General features: G+C 40.9%; 1 protein-coding gene across 4 annotated transcripts in view; it reads right to left on the reverse strand.

Moving 5' to 3' along the window:
• Positions 1 to 3,128: 3,128 nt before the first annotated feature.
• The window catches only part of WDR48 (WD repeat domain 48), a 41,899-nt gene continuing 17,435 nt past the window's right edge, over positions 3,129 to 27,592 (reverse strand). For all 4 annotated transcript variants that reach the window (XM_079933134.1, XM_079933137.1, XM_079933135.1 and 1 more), the window contains 14 exons: positions 27,464 to 27,552; positions 26,981 to 27,082; positions 23,298 to 23,522; positions 21,532 to 21,606; positions 20,500 to 20,602; positions 19,589 to 19,686; positions 14,402 to 14,509; positions 13,994 to 14,090; positions 11,810 to 11,905; positions 9,172 to 9,277; positions 8,188 to 8,275; positions 5,726 to 5,802; positions 4,082 to 4,274; positions 3,129 to 3,264 (listed from right to left, as the gene is read on the reverse strand). In XM_079933134.1, coding sequence (XP_079789260.1) covers positions 3,169 to 3,264; positions 4,082 to 4,274; positions 5,726 to 5,802; positions 8,188 to 8,275; positions 9,172 to 9,277; positions 11,810 to 11,905; positions 13,994 to 14,090; positions 14,402 to 14,509; positions 19,589 to 19,686; positions 20,500 to 20,602; positions 21,532 to 21,606; positions 23,298 to 23,522; positions 26,981 to 27,082; positions 27,464 to 27,552 — 1,553 coding nt within the window. In that variant the 3' untranslated portion in view covers positions 3,129 to 3,168. The remainder of the gene's footprint in view (positions 3,265 to 4,081; positions 4,275 to 5,725; positions 5,803 to 8,187; positions 8,276 to 9,171; positions 9,278 to 11,809; positions 11,906 to 13,993; positions 14,091 to 14,401; positions 14,510 to 19,588; positions 19,687 to 20,499; positions 20,603 to 21,531; positions 21,607 to 23,297; positions 23,523 to 26,980; positions 27,083 to 27,463; positions 27,553 to 27,592) is intronic.

Here is a 27,592-nt window from a genome sequence, read left to right on the forward strand (position 1 = left end):
GCCGCTCCAATTACTGTCTCACTTTGTGCTACACAGCACAGTTGGCTCATGCTAACCACATATTCCAGCCATGGTTGGAGGAGAGGCAGTGAACTTGCCCACCTCTTCTGAGGGAGGATGGTTGGAAATTCTAGGCCCTTCAGCACACTCACCTGTGCTTGGACCACGATGCTTCTTCTTTGCCACCGTCTACACCCCACAGACCTGGGGACACACAAGTGTCTCCAGTTGTGACTCCTGTCAGCTCCCAAACTTTTACAACCATCTCTTCTAAATATAGAAGTCATCCAGCCAGCCCCAGTGGTGAGTAAAAGTTACAAATTTAATTTCACCATCCTAAGCAGACTCTTAGAGCCAGTCCTCCCAACTGGAGTTCTTCACACACAGCTCCCACTCCAAGGGGAGATGAGGGGCCTGGACAAGATTGGGTAGGGGCCCTTCTGTTCTTTACTGTGGTATAGGAGAGGGCTGTTCCCCTCACCTCCAGTGCCTTGGGAGGCTAAGACTAGGTCGAGTCTTTTGCTCTGCCTGGTTCCTGCAGGAAGAGGAGGGCTCCATCCAGGGATGGCCCCTCATCACTTGAAGTCCTCTCCTCTTTGGCTAGAGTCCCTCACCTTCCCTCAGCCCTCGCGGAGTACCGTGAAAGCTGCCTCTAGCCTGGCCTTCTACTCTCGGCCCAGTCGAAAGTCCCACCTTTACCATTTGATTTGGAATGTGTGCACTTACAGGGAATTCAGAGCTCTCTTAGGCTCATAGGACGAGGATTGTATGCTCTGGGGGGCACAGACCAAGTATATGGAGGGAGGGCCCCAAACCAGCAAACACTTCGCTTCTAGCACTGTGACTACATCTAAAAAGCAAGTCTTTGTCAAGTCTACCAGAGCAGCTGATAAGCCCACAGAACAGGGAGGCATTGTGTCCAAAGCCAGTGCTGGAGCCTGGTTCCTGGACTGTCTGGGAGCCCAGTGCAGCAATCCAGGAAGTAGAAAAGAATCACCATGGGCCTGTTCTGAGGCCAGCTTCCCTTCACTGTAGCCTGGCAGTCCGACCCAGAGTCACCCTCACCCAAGGGACCTGGTTCTTCCCTCCCTCACTTTCACACACTCCCCTCCTTAAATTGGGGGATAAAATGGATAGCAATGCTAATTATTTCCACGGTAAACACAAAACCAGAAGTTTCTTCCTTTCTCTGTAATCTGCTATGAAGGAAAATGACAAGTGAAAATAAATGTGTACTTACACTTTGAAATATTGTAACTAAAGCCTTTATTCTATACAACTGTGAAATACAGATTTTTACGCTTTTGGCATTGCAGACTGTCAAGATTTTCTGGAAACTATTACTGGTTTGACTGGAACAACAAAAAAAACCACAACCATGCTGGGGGTGAGATCTATGACAGGAAGGGAGCACAGCCGCCCCTCGAGGCTCGGCACTCAGGGCAGCATGGCCCAGCGAGGCCCATTCCTTCAGCCCAAGGGCCCCTCGTGCAAACACAACTGAGGGCTGGTAAATGAGTTTTTTTGTTTTGTTTTTGCCATTAATTCACAACTATTGCTAAAAAATGTGCACCAAAAGTGCACTGTTGTATTCAACAGATAGAAAGGATTTTTAAAAACAGCCGGTTGCTCTCTGCATAAGGGAGACAGGCTCACTGGAGATGTGGCGTGTCTTTGCGCACTCTTCAAAGTGTGGCGGCAGTGACCAGCCCACTTTCCAAAGGAGGCTGACGAGCAGTGAGGAAACCCTGCCTCTACGGTTGTGCCGGTTGGAATATCTCAGATAGTGAGGTCTGGACTCAGGCCACCAGCTGCCTCCAGCTGAACCTGTGAAGGCGTAGAAAAGAAAAAACCTTCCCCACCCCCTCCGCAGTCCCTGCTGTTGTGGGGACGGGCCATGCTGGGGAGGCAACTGGACTGGAATAAACTGCCCTCTGAAGGCACTTGTGCTTCTGGCTTCATCCAGGAGGCTTGTCTTACGTAGTTTTATGGGGGTGGACCATTGTTCTATTCCAAATACAAATGACCTTGGGGAGAATCCAAAGTATTTTTTTCTGCCAAAAGTTGAAGTATTTATCCCCAATAAGTTATATTCTGTACAAGATCCAAATGATTCTATGAAAGCTTTAGATTGTTAGAAAGAACAGTGAAAAGAAATCTGGATACAGGTACAACAACAACAAAAACCTGCATATAAAACTGGAAAAAACAAACATGTATACTTCCAGGATGTGAATATCAAATTAACTCACTATGATACCCTTTTACTCTGACACCATAAATATTAGGTAGCATTTAAATGAAGTTAAAATCTCATCACAGTCTTAAGTTTTGATGGTGTCACGCTGCTCACCCAGAGCAAGAACCTGTGGTGTCACCTGGCTTTGCCCATAAATAAAACGACACAGTGGAGGAAGGAGTAAGAGCTGCACCTCCCTGTGGCCGCCAAACAGTCCGGGCACCGTGGGGGTATCACCGCTGGGCACAGGCTGGGCGTACTCTAGGCTGGCAGTCCCAGTGCTGTGATCCAGCACCTGGAATTTCAACAGATCTTCCTACAAGAACACATCTGAGATGCAATATTAAAAACAAGCCCAACAATAATCATTTATTATGAAATGGGCTGGCTCTCGAATTGTGCAGCAGCAAATTCCTATTAAAAGTAACTGTCTTAAATGGTGAAAACAACTTTTTTTTTTTTTAAATGACAAACTTGGAAAAAGCCTTCATAGGTACTGCATGAGTGGAATGTACTCTTAGCAAAGCTCAAGAGTGTGGGTTTGGAGTTGAAACACAGTGACAGATGTGGCCCTACCAATGTGTTTCTAACAAGTGCTAACAGATCAAGATAGGGTCCTCTGAAACAAAAGGAGGAAGCAAAGTCTGCGCTGGCCTGTCGTTAGTTCTCTGTACACCTCGCAAGACAGTCTGATCGGGGCTCTTCTGCTCTGGCACTCTGCCTTCCTGGGGACAGCTTAATCTACACATGGAGACTGGTTTCTATATTACATCTCGATTAGTCACTTCAATTGAAAGAGAATCTCAGTCCATACCAAATCGGCCGTTAGAAGTCTTGTTCCCGTTGGGGCTCAGTGGGCTTCCTAGCACTACTCTTGGGGCCATAGAGGAAGGTCAGTAAATGAATACCCAGGAGCGTTCGCCCACCCTTCACGTGGACTTCTGACGGTAATGGAGGGTGAGGTCACCACCACTCTTCCATATGAAGTGTTTCACTGTTCGAAGGTCCATATTTGGATCCAAAACCTGAATAGCAAAAAATGAATAATAAAAAAGGTATATCTAAGGCTTTTATCGTTAACTCTGGGACTCTCCTTGCCCATGCCTGGTGGCCTGTTCTTGCTGACACAGCTGCTTTGCAAGCAGGCACGGATCTGGGCATAGTAAGATGTGCAGCTTGTGTGGCTAGGCCAGACAGGCCATGTTCAGTCATTCCTCTGAAGAAATACCTTGAGTATATCTTCATTTACAACATCTCCACCAATGCTCCACCCACCTCCACTTCAAATCTTAAACTAACGTGGCAGATGCTGCCCTGCAAATAAAGACGAGCATGGGGCATCCCTGGTGGCGCAGTGGTTGAGAGTCTGCCTGCCGATGCAGGGGACACAGGTTCGTGCTCCGGTCCGGGAAGATCCCACATGCCGCGGAGCGGCTGGGCCCGTGAGCCATGGCCGCTGGGCCTGCGCGTCCGGAGTCTGTGCTCCGCAACGGGAGAGGCCACAACACTGAGAGGCTCGCGTACCGGAAAAAAAAAAAAAAAGACGAGCATGTATCTTTCTTGTCAGAAAAAAAAAGCCACCAGCACATCCACATTTGTCTGTGTGTGCATTTAAGTCTCCATGTCCCTTTCCTGAAAACTGCCCCAGGGATAAATGGAAGCTTTAAGGTGGGCTATAGAGCCCTTCAGAAGGGGCCTCACAAATAGGTGGGAGAGACCCAGTGCTCCTAAAAGCAAAAGCCCCCCAAAGGCAACAGACTTGGAAACTACAATCCCACCACATGATGAAATTCTGAGCACCAGCACTGGAAAAAATGGGGCTGTGTCCTCAAGTCCACTTACCTGGTCCTGGCACAAAAGTTCAATTTTCTCCTCTGCCAACACAGCAATATCCTCTTCTTTTTCCTGTTCTCCTGGTTTTTCATTATTAGAAGAGCTAGTGGTTTGAGACTCATTATCCAAGTTGATGATTTTCTCATAGACGTGTTCCATTACTTTCCGGACTTGAAGCATGTCACTAGCAGAGAGTCTATCTCTGTAAAAAGCAAGGGCAGATTGTGACATCTGGAAATCACTGGATATTATCTCTTCCATATTTCTTGGTGTTAACATTTGACAAAGATAAAACATACCACAGAAACATAAACCAATAAATGTTCTTAGTCATTGCCGTAATCCATTTTTAGAATCGCCAATAGATTTTCTATAGTGTCCTCCCCTAAGACAGATTATGTGCAAATAAATGAGATTAAATACATATTCTTAAACCTTCTATATACATAAGGAATAGCCTTCTGGGTTTTATTCCCTTAAAGACTTTCCCAGAGCATGGGCAAACTAAATGCTCATGGAAGGGAAGGCAGCCCCTGGTGCTTACCAGGCTCCGATGATATATGTGCTCATTTCTCCCAAGGCTTCCTCCTCCTATAGCCAAGCCCTTGAGTTTCAACTGCCTGTCTGATCTCCAGACCTACCAACACAACAGCTAGCTAGGCAGCTCCAGCTGGATGTCCCAAAGGCACCTCAAACTCTACATGTCCAAAACTAGATTCAGCAATTTCCTTACCCCCAAGCCTACTTCTGTATCTCCGACATCAGTTAATAATGGTCAAACCAAGTAGCTAAGGCTCATACTCTGAAAGTCATCCTGAACTTCAGTCATTAAACCTAGTTGAAGTGATATCCAGAACTTGCTTTAAAATAATCGTGTGTGTGTGTGTGTGTGTGTGTGTGTATGTGTGTGTAGGCAGGTGGGTTCAGTGGGAGGGAGGGGAGGTAGAGGTATAGATGAAACAAAATGTTTAGCCATATGTTGAGAATTATTTAAGCTGTGTGATGGGATAATGGGGGTTCATTCTCCTATTGTCTTTTTTTGCATATGTTTGGAAATCTCTCTAACAAAAGGTTTTAAAGTCCTACTGATTCTACTTGCTGGGATACACATCAGTGAAACCTTGAATGTTCTTTCTGACTCCCCTCCTAGCATCTCCTGGCCACCCCTCCATCCTATGCTGCAGCTACACAGGTCCTTGACAATTTCAATATCTTATGCAGGCTCCTACTTCCACATCCCTGATCGAACCATTTTCTGGACCTGGAATATCTCTCTTTTGAAGTTCTATCCATCCTTACATGTCCAGCTCAAATTCCATGTCCTTCAAGAAAGCTTTCTGGAAAGCTACAGCCAAAAATTCATTTCTTTCCCCTACACTCATCATTCCGTAAGTATCCATAAAAGCAGTTACTATACGCAGACTGTGTCCTAAACTATGAGAGACAAAACCCATGTTTTACTTATTTTGAACATCTGCAGCCGGCCACAGTAGGTACTTGGTATATGGTTAAATTATATAAACTTTCAATATTATGAAATTAGCCTTAGATCTAGTACTTGCCTCCTGTGCTATAAAAGCAATTATAAGGAATTTTTAAAAATCTCTGGCAATAAATTAGATCAAAGTATCACATGACACTCCATTTACTTACTTTTTTAAGGTTTTTGCTCCTGAAGATGCATGAGGTTGGAGGTAGAAAGGAATTTTGTTGAATTTGGGCATATTTTTCTGAAACATGAAAAGTGAAAAAAGGTAAGATAGTTTCTGTTAGCTGATAAACTAAAATGATGTCAACAGGAAAACCATCCACAAGTTAAGTTATTTCACAATTAAAAGTGACTGTCTATGAAATTTATAATAAGCTATCAAATTATCTACGTCAGCCTTTATAATAAGCTATCAAATTATCTACGTGAAAAGGTATCAGAAAAGTATAATGTTTCATTTTGTAATAAAAGATACATAAAGACAAATTATATGCAATGTCAGTGGCAATATGAAATTGCAGCATGGATCTTCTCTATTAACAATTCAAGGAATGAAAAGGAAACAAATTTTAATTCTTTAAGCTATACAAACCAAAATCTGAGTTCTACATTAAAATGCCCAAACAAAAAATTAAGTGTCTTGCGAGAAACCCACAACATTCACCTTTGAGCAAAACCATACGCTCTACGCTGGTGAGGCCCATTATCCAACTGAAAAGGCCAATCAAAGTCCTCCCACTTTCTTTTCCTCTGACATCAGAGTAAGGTCTGAGGTTTTAAATGAGTGGAAACTTCAGCCAACCACCTAGATGTCCACCATGAGGTAAACCACATACTTAGATGAAGGATAAAATTAATTGGTCATCTTTTCTCTGGGGATTAATCCTCTCCGAGCCTCCATATTATATCCTGTCTGGATGTCTCCTCTGAGGAATGAGCCACAGGCCTAAAGTCAGCAATGCATCCAGGTGAGTTTAACACTCAAAGGAAGTTGTGGTTTATGGGGAGCTCGGATTTAGAGAAGACCACAGAATATCTATCAGGTGTCAGACCAGTTTTAAGTTCTTGGAGGTATATCTGGGACAGAAAATGAATTTTCTGCAGGTTCTAGAGATTAAATCTCTTTTCATATATCTTTAGAAATATAGGTCAACAGCACATAAAAGAGTCTAGAAACAGACCCATGTGTGTATAGAAATTTAGTATATGATAAAGATAGCATTTCAAATTAGTAGCAAAAGTTTATTCAATATATTGTGTTGGCACACTGGCTATCCATTTGGAGAAAGTTAGCATTCTACTTCACACCAAACAGAATAAATTCTAATAGACTGAAGATCTAGACACAAACCATTATCATAAACATACTAGAAGAGAATACAAGAAGAGAACATTTTTGCTACTTTGAAGTGGGAAATACCTAAGCAAGACATGAAACTCAGAGCCAAAAAGGATCTGGTCATATAAAAATTAAAACTCTTTGCCTGCCAAAAGACATCATGAACAAAGTAAAATTCAATTGAGAGGCAAGATAATAGTCAAAGGGTTAATATTGAATATGAACAACGCCTACAAGTCAGTAAGAAAGACAAATAACCCAATAGAAAACTGAGTAAAGAATGCAAATAGGCAATCCACAAAAGAAGAAATAAAAATGGCCAATGTGAAAAGATGCTTAACCTCACCACAAATGAAACCAAAACCAAAAAACACATTAAAACAATGAGATAATATCTGCCTATAAAACAAAAATCTGCCTATCTTTCAGCAAAGATTGTAAGTATCCAGCACTGGTGAGGGTGTGCAGTACTGGGCACTCATACACTGTTGGTAAGAGTGTAAACTGGTACAGCCTTTGTGGAGGGCAATTTGGCAACATCTATCTAAATTTAAAATGTGCATACCCTTTGATCCAGCAATTCCACTTCTAGGAATTTATCCTAAAAAGTACACAAAGATATATGTACAAGGATGTTCACTGAAGCATTGTTTGTAATAGAAAACACTGGGTACAACCTAAATGTCCATTTATAGGGACTGGCTAAATAGATCTTGGTACATTTATACAATGGAATACCTTGCAGTCATTAAAAAGGAATGATCCATATACAGACATGAAAAAATGTCCAAGATATATTTTTAAGAGAGAAGAGAAAAAAAAAACAAAAAAATCAAGTTGCAGAACAGTATATATAGTAGGAGATTTTGTGCAAAATAAAATGATCTATACACACACACATATATACACAAATAATATATGCTTGTGTACGTACAGAAAAAACTACTGAAGGCTATGCATTAAACTATTAATATTTACTACCTCTGGGAAGAAGAATAGGGAGTGAATAAAAGAGAAACAGTGATTGGGAAAGGGATGGGAATTTCACCTTATTCATTTATTATTTTCTTTGATAAGCATATATTATTTATATAATTTAAAGACATAAAGAGATATATAAATAATTATTAATACTTCTTCTGAAACTTTGGAACTGCAGGGAAGCAGAAGAGGATTCCACTTGGTAGTGTAGTTTTAATTAAAGATTACACAGTCTAAAGTAGTTCTTAATTGTCTTCATGATTTGGAAAAAAATAAAAGGGCAAAGTGGGAATGGAGGATACTTACATCCACAGTGATGTCAATTACCCATTGTGGCACTGTCTCATTCAGAAGCATGGACTCAGTCTCACCCCCAGAGTCTCGGCAGAGCAGCCTAAACATAATCCAACAGGTAGTAAGTGACAAAACAAGCACAGATCCCAAAATCATTGTCAATAAACGTTAGAGGGAGGGACTGTTACAGAGTTCATTTAGGATAACCCTCACTTGACAGCTGAGGAAATAAAGTGAAGGCAGGCAGAATGACTCACTCTGCTAAGAGGGAGAGCAAGCCCTAAAACTCAGGCCCCCAGATTTTGAGGCCAGACATACACTACAGCTGCCTGATTCCCTGGGTGAGGATAGGAACCTGGGTATAGGCAAAGCACTTGAGAAAGGTCGTCTGCCAGTGCTACAGAGTGTGGCACTCCACACACAGTGGGGGTCAGGTTTATTTTTGGTAACCACACTCTCAGGAAACCATCATCAAGGAAGAAAATTCTGCCCTCAAGGGCAAGACAAACGTTTTTCTTACTTCTGGCCCTACAGAAGACTCTAGTAGGCTTTCCCCCATGACTCTCCCTGGGCCTTGGCTGGCAACTTGGAGATGAAGCCAGTCTAGCTCTTGCGTGCAGGGCCTCATGAAGGACTGCCTCACTCCCCAGGTCGGGCCACTGTTGGGCACAACAGTTCCCAAGAGCAGCCCAGTCCATCTCCCCTGGCCAAGCCCGAGGGAAGTTATCTACTCTGATGCTGTCCTGTGGGCAGACACTTCCGGTGATGGTTTCCTGCAGAAACCACTAAGAAGCTGCCTCAAGGCAAGCTATCAACCTCATTTGAACACTAGAGGCTCAGCTCACAATTAGAATGCGGTCTAATAGCACCAGACACTTAACTATGTCATGGAGATGAAGAAGCTTCCAAACCCCTGACACCTCTAGAAGTTAAACATGTGCTTGAATGAATACTTCTTGGCAAACAGGATGCCTTCTTAGCCCTTCTTACCCATACCTGAACAAGGTGCGACCTCCAGCTTCACCAAAGATCACAGGAGTGTGTGGGGGCACCTGGAAATAGCCATTTCCCTTCTGTACTCGGTTCTCCTGCTCCCCATTTACTAGGAAAAGGTACAGATGGTGTCAGGATCCAGAGTTAGTGCTAAAAACACAGACTCTAAACATTTCATTTCCACAGAGCCCAACCATTGCAAGATTTTTTAAGTCAAAATCCTGTACGTCAGTCAGAGACAAAAATAAAGGTAAAAAAACGAAGTTAAATTCTTGAAAATAAGAAATATGGCAACTTGGGATGTACCTCATGAGAAATGACTACATTTTAGAGGATTTTAACAGAAGAGATTAATGTCTGAGATTTGAGACAAAAACATAACCGTCTATTTCAGCCACAGGTAAGTACAGGACAGCCTCTTTATAAACGATGATCTGCTCTTTTTTTGCTGCAGGGACGGGATGGGGCCGGTAAAATGCCGAGCTCAGAAAAATTTCTGTCAGAAAAAACTTTATGGTTAACGGTAGTCACAACTAATGGCAGAGGTATCAGTGAAAAACAAAACCTCAAAGAGGTAATAATCTCATCTTTACTGCTCTCTGCAGACTTCATTTCACTCTGCTTTCTTTGTAATCTTTTGAACGGAGTGCCGTCGACCCCCACTCAAGTGCCAGCTTGTGCATAAACACTTCCCTGACGAATCTGGAAGCAGTCTTGCCCTCTGCAACCTTACAGCACTCTCAGAACCTCTCTCACAGAACCTACTCTCTGATCTCATAATGCTGATGTAAGCGGCCCTTTGCCCAACCAGAATGCCAGTCCCTGAAGGGTAGGGTCCATGCCCATTTATCTTTATTACCCCCACCTGCAACACAATACAGGCCTCAGAATACTTGAACTGCTCCCCAAGTATAATCTAAGCAGCTCTTGAGTATCCACTGAGCATGGTGCAGGTGTAGCAGAAGATTACCAGACACATAGAGTGTGCAGTGTCCTGAGCTCTGGCTGGGTCCTGCCCTGCCTTTACTATGCCAGTTTGATTTTAAGGATGATTTGGGGTTTCCTGTGACTTTTTCTTTATACCCCCAACCAAAGCCTGGATCCAAGAGGTGCTGATTGTGCCACTGTTTTGTTTTTTTGATCTTTTTCTTTGAATTTTGTTTTATTTTATTTTTATACAGCAGGTTATTAGTCATCTATTTTATACATATTAGCGAATATACATCAATCCCAATCCCCCAATTCATCACACCACCCTACTCTGTGCCACTGTTTTTTGTTTTGTTTTTAAAGATTTTTTTTGATTTTTTTAAAGTCTTTATTGAATTTGTTACAGTATTGCTTCTGCTTTATGTTTTGGTTTTTTGGCTGCGAGGCATGTGGGATATTAGGTCCCCGACCAGGGATTGAACCCGCAACCCCTGCATTGGAAGGCAAAGTCTTAACCACTGGACCACCAGGGAAGTCCCTGTACCACTGTTTTTTCATTACTTAATATGTATTATTGCTACTTGGGCCTCTGAGGGCACCCTGTCATGTTACAGATGGAGAAAAACAAGCCAAGAACAGGAAATGACATGCCCATAACTACATGGCTGATAAATGGCAGAGCCCATACCAGAACCTAGCTTGCTCAACCCTCTGTGAAGAGAAATTTCCACTGAATTTCTCTGGCTCACAGCCCACTGTACAATTCTAAAGGGGAATAAAGTGGGCCAGGTGACAAAAGAAATGACATCACGGGTGGGGTCAGTGCCCTCTCTATGACAGGGACATCAGGAGACTGGCTTTCAGAGAAAGAGGTATGTCATCCTTGCAAAACAGATTTAAACTCCAAAAATCATTCTGGATGAATCAGTCAGCCAGAACAAAGTCTCTGGCAGGAGGTCCTCATCACTGGTGACCACCGTAAGTGGGCAATCTTCAGAGAATCTTCAGCAGATAAGTCCTCAGTGGGTGGGACTTAAGGTTACATATGAGTTGTGAAATTTTAAGATTTCTTTTCCCCTTTCTTTAATGAAACTGAGCCAAATTCTCCTCTGCTTCCCAGAGAAAGTTACTGCCACTGCCTGTGGCACACAAAGCTTTTCAATGCCCTCAATGACATTAATTCTTTACACATACTCATTCACTTAACCTGACACTTCTGAGTTGGGATTTGAATTTTTGAGCCAAGATCAGGTAGATCATCAGACTAGGTAATATCTACATTTCAAGCCAATGTGAAGTTAGACTACACAAGGACAAACCTGGCTTTTTGATGTTAATTAGCGAGCACTGGAGGTAAATCTAGCCGGTCCATGGATACCCTAAGAAATATCTTTGGAATAACCCTGCTAAGCTGCCTACGTTTAAGGACAAAGGTCATTTGAATACACAGGGTTTATTCTATATATCTTGTGTATAGAATCTCACTGATTAAAAGCTCTCTTGGAATCTCAGTTAAGACTGGATGGATGTTCTCTAGGATGTGGAAGGGAGGGCAGTAAATTGGGCACATCACATATATTTATTATGTCACACTTTAGCAAATGCTTAAAATAATTTTTTTAAGAAAACATTCTCAGGATAACAAACAATCTAAGTATCCTTAACTTCTGAGTAAATTTTAAATCAATTATCCTGATATAAAAACACGAACCATGGTTTACTTCATTTTCTTCTTCATCTATTGGATTCACATGCGTCCTAGGCCAATATTCTAGGAGGGCCTGGAGTAAAAGTCCTCCTAAGTTCACTGCAAAAGAGTTAATATAAAAAAGAAATGGAAAAGAGAATCATTAGCTTTAACCTAAAAATAGAGGGAAAGAAGTAAAAATTAAAAATTTCCACAAACTCTGATGTTACATTCTTAACCCAATGCCAAGGATGTTTAAAAGCAAGATTTAGAGATATCACGAAGTCTATTAAAATTTTATCTTAGAATGTTTAAAGCTGTGATAATATGGAGCAAACACATATTCTATTTGGTTGTTCAGATATAGCCATTCTTTAAAAATGAACAAACAAAAACAGCAACTGTAGTCTTTAAAGGGCTATTTCCATACAAAGCCAATACACTATATTTATATATATCAGGTATTTCTACATGCTACATTCATAATCAACAAAATGTAATAGACTCTTATGAAGATGAGTCTCTTCTCAACATACACAAGAATTAACTCAATATGGATTAAAGACTTGATGTAAGACCTGAAACCATAAAACTCCTAGAAGAAAACACAGGCAGTACGCTCGCTGACAATGGTCTTGGCAATGATTTTTTTGGATCTGACACCAAAAGCAAGGGCAATGAAGGCAAAAATAAACAAGTGGGACTACATCAAACTAAAAAGCTTCTGCAGAGCAAAGGAAATCATCAACAAAATGAAAAGGCAACCTAGTGAATGGGAGAAAATATTTGCAAATCATGTATCTGAAAGGGGTTAATATCCAAAATACATAAAAAATTCGTACAACTCAATAGCAAAAAAACTGAACAATCTGATTAAAAAATGGGTAGAAGATCTGAATAGACATTTTTCCAAAGAAGACACAGACAGTCAACAGGTACATGAAAAGATGCTCAACATCATTAATCACCAGGGAAATGCAAATCAAAACCACAATGACATATCACCTCACACCTGTCAGAGTGGCTATTATCAAAAAGACCACAAATAACAAATGTTTGAGAGTACGTGGAGAAACAGGAATCCTTGTGCACTACTGATGGGAATGTAAATTGGTGAAGCCACTGTGGACAACAGTACAGCAGTTCCTCAAAAATAAAACTATTATATCTAGTAATTCCACTTCTGACTATTTATCCAAAGAAAAGGAAACCACTAATTCAAAAAGATATATGCACCCCCATGTTCACTGCAGCACTATTTGCAATAGCCAAGATATTAGAAACAACCTCATTGTCCACTGATGGATGAATGGGTAAAGAAAATGTGATACACACACACACACACACACACACACACACACACACACACACAGAAATATTATTCAGTCATAAAAAAGAATGAAGTCTTGCCATTTGCGACAACAAGGATGAACCGTGAAGGCATTATGGTTAAGTGAAATATGTCAGACACAGAAAGACAAATACCACTTATATGTGGAATCTAAAAACAAAAAAGCCAAAAAACAAAGCTCACAGATACAGAGAACAGATTGATGGTTGCCAGATGTGGGGAGTAATGGAATGGGTAAAATGGGTGAAGGGGGTCAAAAGGTACAATCTTCCAGTTATAAAATAAATAAGTCATGGGGACGTAATATACAGCGTGGCAACTGTAGTTACTAATACTGTATTGCATATTTGAAAGGTGCTAAGAGAGTAGATCCTAAAAATTCTCATTTAGAAAAAAAAATTTTCTGTGTATGGTGATGGATGTTAACTAGACTTATTGTAGTGATTATTTTACAATATATACAACTATTGAATCATTATATTGTACATCTGAAACTAATACATTATATGTCAATTATACTTCAATAATTTTTTTTTAAATCGGGGGGGAAAAACTGTTTCCTACATTCACTTTCCTAACCTAACAGACTTCCCACATGGTTTAAGGGTAGAGAGTGTGCTGCATGTTTAATTGTTAAAGCTAAGCCATAGATTGTGAGAAAAATCAAGATCCCCAAAACATTTAAAATGAATAGTATTTTCCATTTCCATATGAGAGAATATACAAGTTTCTTGAAAAATGATTTTTGAAAAACCCAAATATTGTTTAAAAAAAAAAAGATGAGCACATAAAAAAACAGCACAGATCCACCTTCTCTTTTGGAAGGAGAAAGGGAAAAGAAGGACACTTAAACTCACGTTTTGGATCTGACCCGTCGGGGCTGCTAAAGCCAGCATCTTTTGCAGAAACCCAAGCAGCAAAACAGTCACTCTCATCCAAAGTAATTGTCAACATCTGTCAAAAGAAAAAAATTGTTAGTGACATTCCATGTGAATACATTCTCCAAATAAGTCTCTAAACCATTACTTATTTGTACTATTTAACTAAAGTGCTAAGCCACAGATTCAGAACCAAAATGTGTTTCTGCGTGATTCAATGCAACTACAATTTAATATACTGGCATATGAAAAGGCATTTAAACTGCATAAAATTTTTTCCTTTCATACATAAAAACACAGGACTCTATAACTAATCATACTTAATTTTGAGCTATATTAGAAATTTTCAACTATCCCAAATCGCACAAATATCAATTGCTAACTTACCCCTGTTTTTAAGTCTACTGAGAACCAATTTGGTACATACACCATCTTAAATCTTTTCTTAATTTCATCTTCAAAATCCACTTTGCCCAGATCTTCAACTTTACATGCCTATACATCAAAAATAAAGTATGATAATTATCAATGTTAAGTGGTCAACTGATTTGATTCTGACTTAGCTACTCAAAATTTTACACATTTGCCTAAATATAATGGAGTCTTAAATACATTCCAAAAAGAACATGGTCAAATATTTTTATCTTAAAGCATTTACCTTTAAGTAACTACATTCTATTAAAATTTTAAATTAAAAAACCACAAACTTCTTTTTTGGGAAACTGTAACCTAATTTTGCTCATACTGATATAGTATACCACCACACTTATCAGGAAGCAATGTCAAATGAAGCAAAAAAAATCTTCAAGGAACAAATAACAGTTTATAAGCACTTTAGGAGAATTGTGAAGCTATCAATACCTTCAGACAACAGCTATAATATAGGCAGCAATTTTAAGTTTCTCTTTCTTGACCATTACAATCCTTTTTATTCATTCCCTAAATATCTATGCTCCCCAAAAGTATGTCCTGAACTTCCCCTCGTGCCATGGAGCATTTCCAATCACAGTTCATCTTAATCCTGAACAATATCACAGAATGTTCCCTCTACCTATTCTTCCTAACAGCAAACTGGCTCTTTCCTGAGGGTCCCATCTCATCAGCTGTCTTCTCAAATGGTGACTCTGCATCTTCTCCTACATCCCATAACTCTCTAATGGCATACAGAGACCATCATTCCACCATCACTGTGTAAAAACTCCTATTTCTTTGAGCCCGTATCATTTAGCTGCAGTAAACCGTACCCCTTTTCCTCACAGCCATCTAGCAACCTCTGTGCTCACTCTCCCTCATCTCCCTCATTCAATGGCAACTTGAGCCTGGCATAATGTCTTAAAACCCGTCTTGAGATCTTGCTTGCATCCTGGACAATATGAACATCCACATGGACAACACACAGGACAAGATGGCCTCTCAAATCCTTGACAGTATTCCCACTATAAATATACAGTCATTAATGCTACCTGGAACTTGTTTCCAAAGTCAGTCCTCCACAACATCTTTGTCAAATCTCTACTCTCCTCATACCCCTGACCTTGCTGCCACCACCTCCCTCACTACCTCCAGCACATGACTCTGACCTCTACTTCTCAAAAAAAGAGAAGCCTTGACAGAATCCTCTTAACTTTCTGCTACTGTTCTTCCTGGTGCAAGGAAAAAGGTGTCCCTCCTTTCTGTGCTCTGGATCCCCTCACCTCTTGCTTCTTGGGGACCTTGTACCATCATTTACCTTCTCATGTGTCTACGGGCTTCTCCTCACGAACAGTGAACCACGATCAAATTTCTCCCATCTTAAAAATGCCTAAACACCAAAACAAAACCTTCCCTTGACCTTCTCATGCCTAAATCTTCTCCAGCTACTGCCTTTCCTGCCCATCTCACCAAAGCCAAATTTCATCTAAGACTGTCTCCCCTCAAATTCTGTTTCTTCACCTCCCAAACACTATTCAACCCAGTCTATCTGGCTTTTGCCCTTAGATCTCCCTAGAAACTGCTCTCCCCAGACACCATCCTCTTTATTGGCTAGATGCATGTGCACGTTCCATTCCAGCGTCTCACACAAACTCTCAGCAGGCCAATGCAGCTAACCACAAGCTCCTTTCTGAAACGCTTAATTAGTCCTTGAGCTCTTCGTTTTCTTACCCCTTTTTATTACACACCTTTGTGGCTTCCTCTTTTTCTAAAAATTCTTGAAAGGGAGATGACTTGGTTTCTTCTATTTTCAGTATAGATGTATCCCTTAGGAACTCTGACCTTTCTCATGGCTCCAATTATAATCCACAGCTGAAGACGGCTGAACCGATTTCTCCAGCCCAGTTCTTTCATTCGTGCATTAGGTTGTATAGCTCTCTGCCCAGCAAACACCTCTACCCAGATATCTCACATAAATCCAAATCCGTTCTTTCTCACCATGTCCCTTTCGCCCAACAATGCTTTCTCCTCTTACGTTCTCTGTATCACTTCCACTCACCAAACTAATCCCGAAACCTAGGCTAATCTCTGCTCCTTCCTTTTCTTGATACTCCCTTTTATTCAAGCATCACTCTTATCTATAGGCCTAAATCTCTTTCTAATCATTCTGTTTTTTTCCCCTTGTTCCCACCCCACTCTAGAGGAATATCCGATATTTCGCCTGTATTAGTACAACAGCCTCCTAACTATTATGTGTCAGTCACTACAGTAAATACTTCTCAAACACCCCCTTAACATTACCAAGAAATATGGACCATCCAGATTTTAGGAATAAAGACAAAGGTAAGCATATTCTGGAGATCACTTGGCTAGTAGCTGGCAGAGCCAAGGTCAGAATGCAGCTCTAACTCTGAGCGTATGGTCCTAAATACTCCTGACTTCCATATTTCTGTATAATGCCATGTCTATTTTGCCTGATCACTTGATCTTAAAACCTCAAGGTCTAGTGTCTGGATATGGGAAGCTGCCAGGGACACAAAAATGCCAATGATGGTGCATGCCAGCTGAGCGCCCCATCTAAGCAGAACTACCTCCCATTCAGACAGCAGGACTCTACTCAGTCTTCAGCTAATTAGACCAAGAGAGGACATCAGACTCATAGGCAGAAAATCAAAGAGGAACTGGCTCGATTTGACTTTGTTAGATATTCTGGAGAACATCAGATGCTGCGCAGCATGAGGTAAAGCCTAGCCACAGGGCAGAGCTAGGGCCACATTAGTGGTGAAGCAGCCAAATTCCTACTGATGAGGTCCTTTAGGGCTACTCTGAATCCTCTCCGTCTTCACAGAACCCCTCTCTGAAACAAACGTGAGTTTCTGGTCCCCTGACAAGCACATCTCTACTGTAGGGAAAAAACCAATCGGAATTTTTGGAGCCTACTGCAATTAAATTTTCCACTCAACGAAGGTCTCTTGTTCTGAAGCCATGCTCACCAAGCAACTGTTCTGTAATGTGATTTCCCACACAGCTGCGCCACAGTGGAGGAATGTGTTAGTCAGGCCAAGGTTTCCATTCAGAGACAGTCCCCTTTTCCGAGAAAGAAATGTGTTTATTCTTTGGATCCAGAAGTTAACTTAAGTGAACCTCTGTTCCTTATAACCAGGAACCTAACCAAAATACCAGATCTTTTCAATTCTTCCTTTAAAATATACCCAACATCTGTCTCTTCTTTTATTTTTGGATCAAATCGTCTTATTGAGGGACTCCAGGGGAGGGTGGAAGGCCTGGAGGACAATGAGATCTGATGTCTTCGGTCTGGCCAGGATCTCTCCAAGGCTTCACAGTGGCCAAAACTCATCCATCTCTTTCTTTAGATCCTCAAGTCACTATGCTTAAGACAACTGACTTCCTGACTTCCAGCTTCTTTCCCATCATACATACTGCTACGGCTCTGAACATAGGGTTTTCCTGCTCTAAAATCATCTATGATTAAGAATCTTTAGGAAGTACCAAAGAAAGGCCAAGCCTGGAGCCTGAAATTCATGACTTTTTGGTAAATGACGTGAAACTCATCTTTCATCCTTACACACCCCTACTACTCTTATACTTACTCTGGTCTCCAGCTATACAAAACTGTTCACCTGGCCCTGAATAAGTATGTTTTGATTACCTTCCTCTTGTGCCTTTGCCATTCACTCCCTCTTCCTAAAATGCCCTCCCATAATCCATCTGCTGGAATCCTTTAAGGCCCTGTTCAAACGATTTCTCCACTGTGAGGTTCTCCTGATTTCTCCAGTTGTAAGTAATCACCTTTGTCCATAAGCTATCTTGTGCTCTGTTGTCCCTCCTACAAAAAGGGATCATGAAATACACTTTTTCATCATTTGTGACCCTCAGCACAGTTCTGTGCACACAGTATTCATTCATTCCAGAATTTTTTTTTTTTTTTTTTTTGTGGTATGCGTACCTCTTACTGTTGTGGCCTCTCCTGTTGCGGAGCACAGGCTCCAGACGCGCGCGCAGGCTCAGTGGCCATGGCTTACAGGCCTAGCCACTCCGCGGCATGTGGGATCTTCCCAGACCAGAGCACGAACCCGTGTCCCCTGCATCGGCAGGCGGACTCTCAACCACTGCGCCACCAGAGAAGCCCCAGAAATATTTTTTGAACAAATATAACAACAACACTAAGAAGGAACATTTGTCAGGATTCTAAAAGCAAACTTTTCAATCTGTCTATAACTTCTTCAGTGCTATTTATAATGTGGTTGAACAGCTTAATACATCTCAATTATCCAAGGAGTCACTGTAACATGACCCAAAGTAGTAACTGCTGCTCACAGTGATGGCTATAAATCCTAAGAAATGGCCAAACCTATTTTGTGTACTCCAGTGGTTCTCAACCCAGGGTGATTTTGCATCCTTCTTCCTTCCTCCTCCTAAACATTTGGCAGTATCTAGAGACATTTTTGGTTGTTATAACTGAAGTGGGGGATAGGGATGAAGGTGGTTACTGGCATCTACTGGGTAGAGGCTAAGGGGTGCTCCTAAACATCCTACAATGCACAGGACAGATCCTACCCCGCCCCCCCGCCCCCCCTGACAAAACGTCAACAGTTTCAAGGACGAGGAACTCTGTTGTTTTCATTTTAAGGGAAGGCAGCACAACACAGTTTGTAATACACTAAACAGAGAAAACGGTTCCATTCAAATTCTGGGTACTTAAAAAGATAAACTATGGGGCTTCCCTGGTGGTGCAGTGGTTGAGAGTCCGCCTGCCGATGCAGGGGACACGGGTTCGTGTCCCAGTCCGGGAAGATCCCACATGCCACGGAGCGGCTGGGCCCACGAGCCATGGCCGCTGAGCCTGCGCGTCCGGAGCCTGTGCTCCACAACGGGAGAGGCCACAACAGTGAGAGGCCCGCGTACTGCAAAAAAAAAAAAAAAAGAAAAAAAAAAAAAAAAAGATAAACTATGGCCTTATCTAATATTCACATAAGAATATAAATATCCACCCCAAAATAAGGCTGCAATTAAATCTTTATTTATATGATAATTATCTTGGTTATTTTATACACACACACATATACACACACACAGACTACAATAAAAAATAAAGGGATACATAATCCAATAACCTATATTTAATTACAAAAAGATACTTACCTTTAATACATCCCAATATGCCACATTATTATTGGTATCTTTGGTTAATATATGTCTCTTATCATTAAGAATGTGACACTGAATAATACTAGCACCCCCTAAAGGAAACAAATTCACACAATTAGGAAAACAATCCTACATTTAAATTCACAGTACAGCAATAATGTTAACTGGCATGTATTGTAACAGAATGTAAATCATACTAGCCCCCAGAAAGGAGAAGGTAAATCAGAATACCATATAATTATACCTAAGGCAATTTAAGGCTAACCAAAGAAAAACTGTCTGATTTTAATACCAGATTAAAAGACTCTCCATTCACTTCAAGGGTCTACTAGTGGAAAATTATTAAGAACAAACCCCTTAATAATTTTTTTACCCACTAGGAAAAGTCCACATGATGACAGGAAATCTCTGAATCAGTCCTATCTCTCATTAACTTTTGTTTCCTATCTTCCTTTTCGTGAATGGACATTCCATCCTAAAGGTCACAGCGTGGACATTTAACTATAGATAAACACACCATTCAATACTTTTAATCCCCTTGAAGTCAGAGCTGTCACTCGCAGTTGTAGCATGCAGAATTCAGGGGCCAGATCTGACCATTCTGGCTTGTGCCAAAAGACAACATTAAATCTTATATCTTTTACAAAGCGGTTGCTGGCTTTACCAACACCATGATTATTCTAATGCTGGGCAAAAAGATTAACTCAAGAAAGCTCAATTTTTAAAGTCACTAAAAAGCATTTAAAAAATATTTTTCTTCTATTAAAAACAAACCAATATACTATTATTTTGTTGACATCAGGATTACATTTAAAGGAAGGTCATCTCCTTTATTTTTGTCAATTTCTTCATAAGTATAATTAACTTCAGTAAAACGGACAATACCTTCCAATATCCTTACTTACCTTTAATAACCTGGTCGGGTTGTGTACAAAGGGGTGTTATAGGATTTGTACAGTCATTGTCATAATCTCCAGAGGCTCTAAAATTATGAATTCCTTTCAATGTCTAAAGGAACAAAATTCATTATTTAATCATTTTATGCCAATTAGTTTAAAGTGGCAAGAAAAACAAAGAACAAAAAAGAAACCAACAACAAAGAACAAATGAGAAAAACCGACAATAACAACATCAACCAAAAAATAGTCACAAAATACAATTACCTACCAATGATTAAAAAAATACAAAACAAAAATTAAGAAGGGAATGTTGTCTTTTTGGAGAGAAGACTAGGCACTCTTCCAGGTAAAGCTATGTTGATCTCAAATTGGCACAATGAAATTTAAACAAGTTATATAACATTTTTTTTTACAAGTACAGAGAAAGACCACTTGATCTACATATAAACAGGAATAAACGCAAACACTTTCTCTTTTGTTATCCACAGTCTGGTAAGCAAGAAAACTTAAATCTTCTCTAATTAAGACTTAAGAATTAATAGTACTTTTTTGATTTCTCTCTGCTTATCCTTTATTTCTATACCTGTTCTTCATGCTATAAAGAAAAAGGAAATGAATTTGAAAAAACAACTTCCTGCTTTCTCTACGTTTAGAAAAACAGAATCCTAGAGTTTCCCTGCTGTGTTGGTACTTGGGCTGCCTCTTTTCAAATACAGCTTCATGAGATCAGAAGCTGTACTACTTTAAAGCTGTACTTTACTGGTTTTTATCAGGGAACAGTGCTTATTCTAAGCACATCAAATGTGTATCTTGGCTCCTGACAAAGAAGTCAGAAGCTGCATTTTGACTATGACCTTAATTTTTGTACAATCCTTAGGATCACACGTGCATTCATAGGGGCTTTCAGATTTTTGTCACTGTCCAAAAGCATGCTGAGAGTCAGGCTCATACTGAGCATTTGCTACTGGTACCTGGGAGGTCCGTGGTAACAAACCACATGTTTATAAACCTTTGCCAGATATACAGTGGCTCACTTACCCATTTATTTACTGTAGACTTCGTTGTTGCAACCCAGATTGCAGGAGGGGGATCAGCTGATCTGTCAAGCTCCATCTGAAATAAAGCACAAAAATATTGCTTTGTGGAATGTTGACTCTTCTGAACTGCCAGGACCAGCTATACACTATTAAATATCAACTCCTTCATTCAACATCTGTGTGCTGACGATACCACAGCGTGTGTTAAAAGCTAGGGATGCACAGAAGAATGAGTCTCTTTGCTATACGAATTCGTAGCCCTATAAAAGTGTAATAGGGGTGACTACTTACCAAAAACAGTGGCTTAAAGTTTTAAGTGTGGATAATTTAAGGGTTCTAGATGGGTACAGTCAAAAGGATGACTTACTATAACTTCTTAGTTTTGTCACTCCTGTGTTTTGTCTTCATGTTCTTAGTAACAAGGAAATATGTTTTTTTCTTGGAAAATGTTTGTAGCAAAAACCAAAACAACCATTCTAACAACACAGCAAAAGGAAAAGTACCCACATAATGTACCCCCCCACACATTTGCTTAAGGAATACAACTGTACTTTGTGAACAGTTTACTGTGTCCTCCTATATTTTTAAAATACCATACATATAAAAATACACATATACCCATGTATATACCCATGTATACATTATGCAAATGGAATGACTCTACATTTGCCCACTATTCTTCCTGCACCAGGAAGTTGCAGGTTTTTAGACATGGGGACAGGGCTGAACCACTAGCAAGTAGGAATCCTCTTCATTTCAAAGTGATGCTCCTTACAACATGGTTATGCCTGTGCTAAACACTTCTAGTCTTTTTCTCCACAGCCAAGAGATCCTGGCAGCTGCGGGACTCACAGTGCAGTTTCTCCTCCATACGTGACTCTCCCCATCAGTGTGCTTCCTGCACACATGCTGTGCCTGTATTTTAGCCTCCACTCTCTTGCTTCTCTAAAGGATTATTGCTTTTGTCCATTAGGCTGTGCCATCTGTTTTAAAGAACTGTAACTGGCCAGTATTATGTGAGCTCTTAGACCACAGGCATCCTCTCAAGTATCTCATTTGACCTCTATTCCCTTTTTCAGTCCTTCCTCCTATACTGTGGTTTCAGATGTCACTTAGTTTCGTAGATGATGAGTATTTACAATTGTTTCCTGCTTTCCTTGTTGTTTTCAGATGATTTCTGAGAAGGGGTGGGGGGGAGTGCTGCCTTTATGCCTCCATTTTAAACCTGGAAATCTCCTCACCGTTGTCTTAATGTGCAATTCTGTGAACATCGGTGAGACTGAACATCTTGTCAATGATGACTGGCCATTATCTAGGCTTCACTTTTAGCAGGTGTCAATATGGATGGCTTCTCAAGTACCCTTTTACCCACCACCCAGGACTATTTTGAGTCAGTGATGGTTTGGAATATGAACCAGCTTCCCCTCTTCCTCAGGAGAACTCTTCTACATCCTCCTCTTGAGGCAGTGGACAAATTTCTGCTTTGCTGTCCACTCTCAGATACCTGAACCCCTCATATTCCTCCTCTAAGGACAGGTTAGGAAAGCCAGGAGAGCTCAGGAGCACTTTGGGGCCAGCTCACTAGGATTCGCCAGTGCGAGAGCCATCCATCCCTGATGTACCCATGAAATCGCCATTTCTTCTATGGGTGACTAACAAGTATCTTTTTAACAACCTCACAGTTGATTGGTGTTTTAATATTGATTTTGCTGTATTTGGCTAGCACATGTAACAATCTTAATCATAAAACTAAAACATATGACATACCTTGAGAACTGGTGCTTTTTCTTCACAGATTAGCACCCGAATGTCAGGGTTTCTTAGGTCTGTACAATAAATCTTCCGGTCCCTTCCTCCAGAGTACACATGTGTGAAGGTGTCATTGACCTGTAGAGCCCAAACACCTTCATCATGCACTCGGTACGTTGCTATACATCTCTGCTGGCCAAGGGACCAAAGGCGAATTGTCCCATCAGAACTGCCAGAAAGGCACTGAGAACAAAGAAAGCTAAGGTTAGAAACCTGCCAAAAAGTTCCTGCTTTCTTGTGCTTTGCACTTGTCTTCGCTCCTGACTCCACAATGTCAAACACACACCTCTAACAACCTGTATTCCTGACTCTGATAAAGACTTCTGACAAGCATACACCATAGCCTGAAACGACCAAAGGCAACAGTATGGGCTCAAGCAGGGGAACCCTCTGAGCAAAACTTCCTCTGTCCTGTGTACCTGGCCACTTGTTGAATCACCATCCCTTGGGAACATGTTAAAAATGTAAATTCCCCGTTCCCATTCCAGACCTAATGAGGCAGAAACTCTGGTGGGGCTCAGCAATCTGTTTCGACAGGCTCTCCAGGTCATTCTGGTATGCCAAGTTTTTTTTTTTTTTTTTTTTATTGCGGTATGCAGGCCTCTCACCGTTGTGGCCTCTCCCGTTGTGGAGCACAGGCTCCGGACGCGCAGGCTCAGCGGCCATGGCTCACGGGCCCAGCCGCTCCACAGAATGTGGGATCCTCCCGGAGCGGGGCACGAACCCGTGTCCCCTGCATCGGCAGGCGGACTCTCAACCACTGCGCCACCAGGCGGACTCTCAACCACTGCGCCACCAGGGAAGCCCTGGTATGCCAAGTTTGACAAGCATTGCACTAGGCAAGGAAGCCTTCTGCAGCCCTGGGTCACACCTCTGTTTTGTCCCCCACCTCACAGCTCTGGATTCCTGATGGCCTGCCAGGTCTCCTGGATTCTACTGACAGGAGCCAAAAGCAAAATCCAGGCTTGCCACTCACTCTGTGAGCTTGGATACTTCCTATACGAGCTTCAAGTTCAATATCCATTAATACAAAATGTAGACCCTCAGCATTCAGAGTTAACATTGGCAATTCTGACAATTTCTAAAGGCTCAGGAGTGTCAACTACATAGAAGTTGCAGGTACACAAATCAGGGCTGAGCACACAGAGAGTGTGACAGAAACAGGCAGAATCAGCCACCCCACATTCACATTCAGCATGCCTGGCGTTCTCTACTAGTTACTGTGGTGACCTGAGGAAAGGGATAAAAACTTATTTCTTTGGGGAAAAAAATCACCCTGAGGGGAAAGGAACTGCTGGTGTATGAAATTAAGCAGGCAAAGACCTTCAAAGAAGAGAAGATAGTTGTGGGCTTGGAGACCTGGACAGTGTTTGAACAGATGAGGCCTTCAGGAATATTAAGGATTTACTGGCCTGCTCTGACTTGAAGGGGCCTTCAGACATGTTTAATTACACAAACACCATACTAACAGACTCCCCCATAAGCTTTCAGGAGCATCAGTGCTTTAGTCACCAATTCCAACTAGTTCACAAGAGAACCAAGAGACTAACCAATAAAGAAACTGTCAGGAGTAAGGTGGCAAGCAGACCTTCATCACGTGTGTAGGAGCACTGTGGCAGTCTGATGGGGAGAAGGCAGGGAGGAGCTCTCCACTCGAGGAAGAGATGCTACTCTGTGGTGGCAAAGCTGTTAGTAAAGCTTTGATCACTCAGATTCTAGACCATATATCTTCAGGGAATAAGGTCTGACAACTTTAGGAAAAGGAAGGCAAAGATGATGGGTTGAAAGTCCTCACAGGCTGGGTGACTTACAGAAGTAAAGAGATAAGTTCCAAACCCAGAATGCACAGGTGAAAGTGCATGAGGAAACACAGGGTATATTAGAGTTCTATATCAACCCTGATATAGAATACAAAATAATATTTGATTATTTGTATAATAATCTATAATAATAATCTTTGATTATTTGTATAATAATCAAAGAATATTTGTATTCAGGCGGACTCTCAACCACTGCGCCACCAGGGAAGCCCATGACAGGCGGCTTTTAAAGTAGTACTACATCACCTTCTCTGCTTTCAGTAAGTGGAACTGACTACAGGTGAAGTGCATGTGTAAGTAAATGTGCTACCTAAATCGTCTTAAGTAAAAGCACATTCATAATTGTCTATATAGGAAACAAGGCATGGAGTGTAATAGACAGGAGGAGATTTAAGAAAGTCTGACAGGCCCACAGCCCATTTCTGGAAACCATCTTGTCTATAGCCTCTAGTTAAGCACAGTCCCATGGAGACCATTATGATCTAGTTCAATCCTGGACAAAGCTAACAGAACTAGGCATGCACAACCATCAAGTGTAGCCTAGCAGCTACTGCAACAGTGAGGAGCTAACTGTACTGGACTTTTTTGGGCCACGCCTCATGGCTTGTGGGATCTTAGTTCCCTGGGCCCCGGCAGTAAAAGCATGGAGTCCTAACCACTGGGATGCCAGAGAATTCCCCTGTACTGGGCTTTTTAGACTCACATGAAAATGCTGCTATGAAGAAACTCAAGAGCTCTAGAAAATGCCATGGCTTACAACAGACAAGAATATACTTATTATTTCTACTCTTCTCACCAATTACAGTAACTAAATATTATGACTCCCACTTTGCAGATAAGCAAACTAGGGACCAGTAGATTCCTCTCCTCAAGGCCACACAATACTTTAATATCAGATCCTTCATCTCCAAAGACCTCCATGGGAATATTCAAGCTTCTCTGCCTGGTTCTGAAAAAATAATTTCTTTCCTTTGGCTAGTTTTCCAAACCTTCCTTTCACCTCTGGAGACAAAGGCTTCTCTAATTCATGTATGAGGCAACTTCCATGACATAATTTCCACAGGAGTAACAGACCAATGGTGTTTCTCATCTCATCACATTCATACTCTCCTTCTTCTAAACCAATCACAATCAATTCCAATGACCCCTGCCCTATGCAAAAAATGGCAGCAGTACATGGTAGAGGTATGTCATAACATAAAATGGTGCTCAGTTTTTGTTTTTTATTATCTACACTGATGAAAGATCATTTTTCTACTGCTACAGGACAGAATTGTGATATATAATTCACAAATTATGTGGCCAACAGAGTATTAATACATGTTCAAACATTACCAAAATGTTTTTCTTTGAAATGTTCACTCTAAGTACTATGTTAGATAACTAAATCTACAGACCATATCTACATAGTCAACTGACAAGATCTGCTTGGAAAACAGACCCACTGTGAGGAAATTCTGCATTTACTACACTGCCAGAAAGCATTCAATACCAAAGCTTCCTTCTGCTTTACACAAGGGAACATTTTAAATTATTTCAGCTATACATATCATAACTGCATATACTCACCTGCATTAAAATTATTCTTAGGAAATCCTTCGTTTGGTCTTTATTTAAAAGTTAGGCAAACAGAGAGATTTTGAAATGTGGATTATTATATGTGCAACTGAGGATTTTAAGGATTTAAAAATTAGACCACAGTTTCTAATATGTGTGGCTTTTGGTTCAAGCCAACTATGCAACAATATACAAAGTGGGGGAGCTTCTGCTGTATGAAATTTTGACAAGGTCAGTAGGTAAATGTTCATGTGAACTGCATACCTGTGTGCCATCTCTGTTCAACAGCAATGCTTTAACATTATCCGTGTGCCCTTTAAGCTTCATTAGTTTTGCACATGTTCTTGGATCCCATACTCTTAAAACCTGCGAATTTCAACAAAGTATCATACAAATGATCAAAGTTAAATAACGGATGACTTTTATAAATCAAATGACAACTATTAAATTCTGAGAGGGAAGTACTACTTCTGCCAATAGACAGTGTCCAAGGCTCCCAACTTTTTTAAGTAGGAGGAAGTCTTTTTAATGTCAAAAAAAGCACAGGCTTCCCCCACTCCACCCTCTGCCTCTGTTACCACACACGACAGTAATTATACAGTTATACTCTTATTTGTTCAAATAAAACCTTATTTTAGTAGCCACCAGGCAAAACCGCTGTCTATATATTCTGTAATTACCCAGATCAAATTATTGTGGTTTCTTTACTTTCTAGTGTTAAAATATACCCTTTAAGTTTCCCCTTACCTTCTCAGTGGACCCTGATACAATGATTGTTCCCAGTTGATTCATTGCCAGGCTATAAATGGAATCTTTGTTCCCACTTAAAGAAGAAGCTAGTAAGGATAAATGGAGCTATATGTTAAAATCATCAGC

The sequence above is a fragment of the Stenella coeruleoalba genome, assembly GCF_951394435.1.
Source record: "Stenella coeruleoalba genome assembly, chromosome: 10".
NCBI classification, from domain to species: Eukaryota; Metazoa; Chordata; class Mammalia; order Artiodactyla; family Delphinidae; genus Stenella; species Stenella coeruleoalba.